The sequence below is a fragment of the Sus scrofa genome, chromosome 15 (genome assembly GCF_054392235.1).
Source record: "Sus scrofa isolate SSC_HxYL_T2T_F1_AM1 chromosome 15, Sscrofa_HxYL_maternal_Yorkshire_Landrace_v2.0, whole genome shotgun sequence".
In the NCBI taxonomy this organism is placed as follows: Eukaryota; Metazoa; Chordata; class Mammalia; order Artiodactyla; family Suidae; genus Sus; species Sus scrofa.
Window position 1 is genome coordinate 21,586,061 of NC_139397.1, and position 6,036 is coordinate 21,592,096.

Here is a 6,036-nt window from a genome sequence, read left to right on the forward strand (position 1 = left end):
GATGTTTAATTTTCACTCAGGGATATTTCCTGATAGAAGGAAAATTAAGGATTTGGGAGACATTTATGTTTTCCTCACCTTCACCATGGGCCATTTTCTATCCTTGAAAAACAATAAGCACTACCACCCAGGGCAGAGAAGGTTTATATTTTTGTTCAAACGAGAAACATGGAGTTCTCATTGTGGCTTAGCAAATGAATCTGACTAGTATCTGCGAGGACACAGGTTCAATCCCTGGCCTTGCTCAGTGGGTTAAGGATCCAGCGTTGCCATGAGCTGTAGTGTAGATCGCAGATATGGCTTGGATCCTGCGTTGTTGTGGCTGTGTCATAGGTCAGCAGCTACAGCTTCATTTCAACCCCTACCCTAGGAACCTCCATATGCTGTGGGTGCGGCCCTAAAAAAGAAAAAAAAAAAAAAAGTAAATGTATTGTTTATGGAAAGTAGTAGGTTTTTTTTGTTTTGTTTGTTTTTGTTTTTGTTTTTTTTTAAAAAACATGAAACTGGGAGTTCCCATCGTGGCTCAGTGGTTGATGAATCCAACTAGGAACCATAAGGTTGAAGGTTCTATCCCTGTCCTTGCTTAGTGGGTTAAGGATCTGGCATTGCCGTGAGCTGCAGTGTAGGTCACAGACGTGGCTCGGATCCTGCGTTGCTATGACTCTGGCGTAGGCCAGCAGCTACAGCTCCAATTAGACCGCTAGCCTGGGAACCTCCATATGCCATGGGAGCAGCCCCAGAAAAGGCAAAAACACACACAAAAAAAATAAAATGAAATAAAAAAATAAATTAAAAAAAAACTATCAATTCATAGCAAGCGCTTCTGAGATTCTTCAAGTATCAGCCAACGCAAAGTTGTTTGGTATAAACACAAAGAGAAGAGACTGTGTTGAACTGTGTGATTATATCACAGGGAGAATTGCTTGATGGAGCACAAGACTACATGTCAGGCCTAGATGACATGACAGACTCCGACTCCTGTCTGTCTCGAAAGAAGATCAAGAAGACAGAGAGTGGCATGTATGCATGTGACTTATGTGACAAGACATTCCAGAAAAGCAGTTCCCTTCTGCGACATAAATACGAACACACAGGTATGAGTGACTTTGACTAGCTAGTTAGAGCTTCCCGGCCTGCTGTACATTTCATAATATTTAATGAGTACACTTGTGCAACATAAGATGTAGCATATGCTGATGCCTTCAACAAGGAAGAAATAATGCTTTTGCCTAGCTCAGTAGGACTTTTTTGTTGCCTGTTTATTGGATCATTCATGTGTTTATGAGAGTGCTTGTCTTATATTTTTCGAGTTAGTCTGTACATCAAATTCACAAATCATGTCAAAGTTATATTTCAATGGACAGGGTGATGAAATGGCATGACACAAGCCACCTATAAAAAATGTCTTCACATTCTTAAGCTGTGAGGAACCTATCTGTAGACAAACTTAACAATAAAATAATTTAGTCAATGCTGTATTCTTTTCATCAATGAAACATCAAGTCAGCCATGATTTGGGGGTGATACTGCTTGGTTTTTATAAATTGGCCATATTTTGAATAAATTAAAAGTGTTAGTACTGTGAAAGAAGAGACTAAGTAAATAATAGGCCAGATGAGCTACTGAAATTACTAGTAATAGAAGGCTGAAATACAACTTTCTAAACTTAGTTTATTTCTAAATTCATGTATTCCTAATTGGGAAGGATTATACAGGGTTGCCAAGATAGCAGCCTATTTCTTCCCTATAAGTACAGAGACAGTGGGTTAATTTTTATAATGAAAGGTGAAGTTCCATAAGGTGAAGCAGTATTAGTTCCCACAGTCCAAGGTCTGATCTGCAAGTCCAGGATGGAGCTCCACCAGGGCTGCCCACCACCCTTCCACCTTTAACCACAAAATAACTCTGCTTCTCCTATTCCTAACCCATCTCCAACTTTTCGCCACTAGAAATTTGTCATGCTGTACTAGCCCTAGCTGGGAAAAGAAAGCATGTAAGATCACAATCAAAATACTGACATGGGTAATTATAGGAAAATTCTCATTTTAAATCAGGATGCCCAGTATGAAATATTTCAGTATAGAGGAAAAAAATTGAACCTAACATTAATGCTTTGGCGGGAAAACTGATGAAGAGACAAAAAAGAAAAAGAAGAAAGAAGGAAAAGAAAGGGGAACGTGAATACTTCCTGTCACATTTTGTCTGTATAAATATGTGGCACCCTTGTTGGTAACTGAAAACTCTCCCTGGGAGGCACTTGTACTGATCTCTACTCTTCTTCCTCACTGGGCATATGCAGAAGGCAGTACAAAGGACCACAATCCACCAGAGGATGGGGGAGGGTTGGGCGAGTTTTTTAACATCAAGTGTGGAGGGTATTTGTGAAGAGAACAAGGTTGATAAATAACAGTGCCCTTACTCAAACAAGCCCAGTTTTCTTATATTCAATGGTCCGATACTAATTGCTGCTATTTCAAAAGTTCCACTAATGATACTTTAAAGGCAACCTGATTTGAATAACAGATTCCAACAGTTTTTATACCTGTGTGACATAATTCAGTGTTTGACATGTGAAAATTTCCTTACATTTGTCTCTTATCATAGATATCAGTAGATATTTTCTTTACTACCAAGTCCTATTTAAGTATTATAAAGATGTTTTCATACTTACATTTACTTTAATATCTTAATCAACCTCAAATATATTTTGTATTTCATTATTCAGCTATAATAGGCACACCATTGACGGCATCTTTCCCTCTCTGATTGGTTTTATTATATGACCATATGCAAACTATCATTTACTACATGGTGAGTGCAAGTTTTATTTTAGTGAGGGACGTCATGAATATTGACATTCAGTCAATATCTTTATTTCTTATAAGTATACAAACTTCAGAGGTGTATCGATAGTTGAGAGACCCCAAAGTTGACAAACACAAATATGCATTATCAATCTAAAAAATATACTGCATTTTAAAAAACAAAATTAAAATGTTTGGGTCCTTTAAGACGTAAGATCAGCTGCCTAGAAACATTGTCTAGTGACAAGATGCTAACCATCCAATGGTTTCTTTTAACATGTGATTAATTATCCCCCTGTTGGCCTCCCAGCTTGTCAAATTTCCAGTGTGTTAACTTTTTGGCGTCTTGACCAAACATCTCATGACATTACTACTGTCAACGTATTAGGTTCCATCAAAGTGAAGTTCTTCATGAATTTTCTATCACTATGATATATGTGGAAATGTAGTTCATTTTCCTTCCCTAATTGGGCCCCACACATCTTTTTTTTTGTTTATATTAAGCACCAGTAATACTTTGAGAATGTGTTAATATGAAAATTGTTAAGTGAGAACAATCTTTGGGTTGATTGATTCTCAGGTTGGGAAATGAAGTTGAATGGTCATTTGATTATGTGTTGATTACGAATGTGTCATTGATAATGTGTGTTTGTTACGTCTGTCTACAATTTAATATATAGAGACTAGTTTAAATTAAGAAGGAAATTATGAGCTACTTATTCTTGAGACCCTGTGCTCTTTTACCCCTTTTAATTTATGTCCTAGGCAGACACCAAAGATACAATGCCTAATTCTCCTTACCAGTGGCTCATTGCTTGCTTGCTTTTCCTAGGGACTGAGACTGAAACAGAGGAAGGAAACACTACATAAACGCTGATTTAAGTAGGATTCATTGTCACAAACAAGGACTGGGAAATTAAAAATCTGAAATCCCTGTTAGGCACTGTAAAGAACTCACTTATATTCCACTAAAATTTAAATCTGACATTTATTGAGTACTTTACTGAGCAATTGTGGTAGGTGCTCTTAAACCCATTTTATTTAGAAAAGTAATAAAAATATTTCTACTTTTGAGTGCAGTTGAAGTTTTAAATAAATTACCAGCCAGTTTTCTTTCTCAGTTATATGATAATATTTTTCATACCACGAACCTTCCATTTATTAACTTCAGTTATTCTAGCTGTGAGGTGAATCATGAACCTTGATATTAGACAAAAAAATTTACTCTGAAAATGTTTTGACTCCCTCAGTATCAGTTTAGATGTTTTCTTCTGAATCTTGTTCAGGTGTAAACTTAATCCCAGGACACCTTGATTTGAATCAGGTAAACCAATCAAACAAGTTAAAAAGAGATAAATGACCAAGTCAGTTCCTATTTAAACTGAATTTATTCAGTGCTTACCAGGGAAATTTCTGGAGATGAGTAGAATATTTAGTGCAAGGTGTAAGTCAAAACTTCCTGCCCTCTGCTCCTAAATTCTGTCCTTTGCATGATATAATAGTTAAACATTGACCTCTTTTAGGCTGTCAGTTCATAGTATAGAATTAATGTATTTCTATTATAAGCATATTATTTATTATCAAAGGGAATCTCTGAAAATCAATTCCCTGTGACCATGGAATATCTTTACCTTAGAATGCAGTTCAGTGGGCAGCCCCCAAGCCTTTCTAACAGGCCTTGAACTTGTCCTCTGGAATGCTCATTCTCTCAGGACACTGTTTTGTGTGTTGTTCCTTTGGAAAAAAGAGACTACATAATCTGTGATGATCACCCAAAATTATTCACACAGCCGATCCATGCAGTGACCCAACTGATTGATATTTTTGAACCCTTGAGCTGCTGAGACATTAGTACCTAAGGGACATTATAGGACAGTTCTACCTAGGTAGCAACTAAAGAATTAAGAAAGTTTTCATCTGCAATTTCTCTTCTCTCTATCCAGATTCATTCTATCCACGTGCTCTGGTCCCGATGCATGCAGCTCACTTATTAAGCATATATTAATGAACACAAATAAAAATATGAAACATTCATTGGTTACTATGTGGGGTCCTTGAACTAAACACTCTACCTGCATTGTCTCCTTTACTCGTTATGCCCACTCTACAAGTTAGGTGCCCAAATGCTATATCTCTTTTACCAACAAGGACCCTGATGCTTGGAGAAGTTATCATGTATGAGACTGCACAGATAGTCGCAGAAGATGGATTTGAACCCAGGCAATCAGATTCTAGAATCCATCTCCCCTGCCTCGCACTGCATCATCCTGCCTCTTTGAATGACTTGCCACTGTCAGAAACATCTCAGTCTTGCTCCTGATAGCATTTTTTAAAGATCCAAGTATGTACAAGAGAGACCAAATTCATATATAGTGACTTGAGGTTTTCTGGAAGGCAAATTCTGTCTTTTTCCCAAGTGCATTTCTGCTTCCTTTTAAATTACCTTCCCACCGGGTGGTCCTGTCAGATGGAAAAGCACACTATCTTTCCCAACTCTTGGCACTCTATTGAAATTCTCTGCTCTGCTATCCAGTTTACCTCATGCAAAACATCTTTTCCAAAAGTCGAGGAGTGGTTCTTGCGTAGTTTGAATTACACTTCTTTTCTTCAGACTGCTGACTTCCTCGAAGCAGAGTACTAGAATCTTCCTTATTTCCAACACAATGAAGAGCAACCAAAAAATACCTTGCCAGTTTTTCCTCCTGTAGGTAAATAATTTCTTCCTACTAACATTGTGTTTTACATCTTATCATTTAATTTATATTGAACGTTACATTAAGGTAAAGACCATTGATGAAATAACATATAGCAGCATACAGCACTTCCTAAACACTAGCATGTCCCAGAGGCCTTCAATAGCATTATGAAAGGTATTTGATTAAAATTGAAATTATGCAACACAATATAACTGAATACCTGAAGTGTGTAGAATGGGTTGCTAATCTTATAATGTGTCACTTAGCAAATGAAAATGGGGTTGAATCTACTAATGCTGGTTTTTAACCTGCTGAAAGTTTGTATTAGGAAATATGAGCACATAGCTTCATGGATGTTATGATGATACTTATTGCTTTCCATGGCACATCTCTGACTTTAATTCTGGAGCATCAGTCTGATAAATTTTTTTTTGTCAGTTCTATTTTGGATATAAACTTTTAAGTATGGCAGCTATGGAAGGTGTTGAAGGCATTCCAGTGCTATTTGTGGCCTGGAATCAACCAGATGTGTTTAG

General features: G+C 37.1%; 1 protein-coding gene across 12 annotated transcripts in view; it reads left to right on the plus strand.

Moving 5' to 3' along the window:
* ZEB2 (zinc finger E-box binding homeobox 2) overlaps positions 1-6,036 on the plus strand; it is a 128,783-nt gene that overhangs the window by 119,922 nt on the left and 2,825 nt on the right. For all 12 annotated transcript variants that reach the window (XM_084998883.1, XM_084998879.1, XM_084998880.1 and 9 more), the window contains one exon: positions 914-1,094. In XM_084998883.1, the coding sequence (XP_084855009.1) occupies positions 914-1,094 (181 nt within the window). The remainder of the gene's footprint in view (positions 1-913; positions 1,095-6,036) is intronic.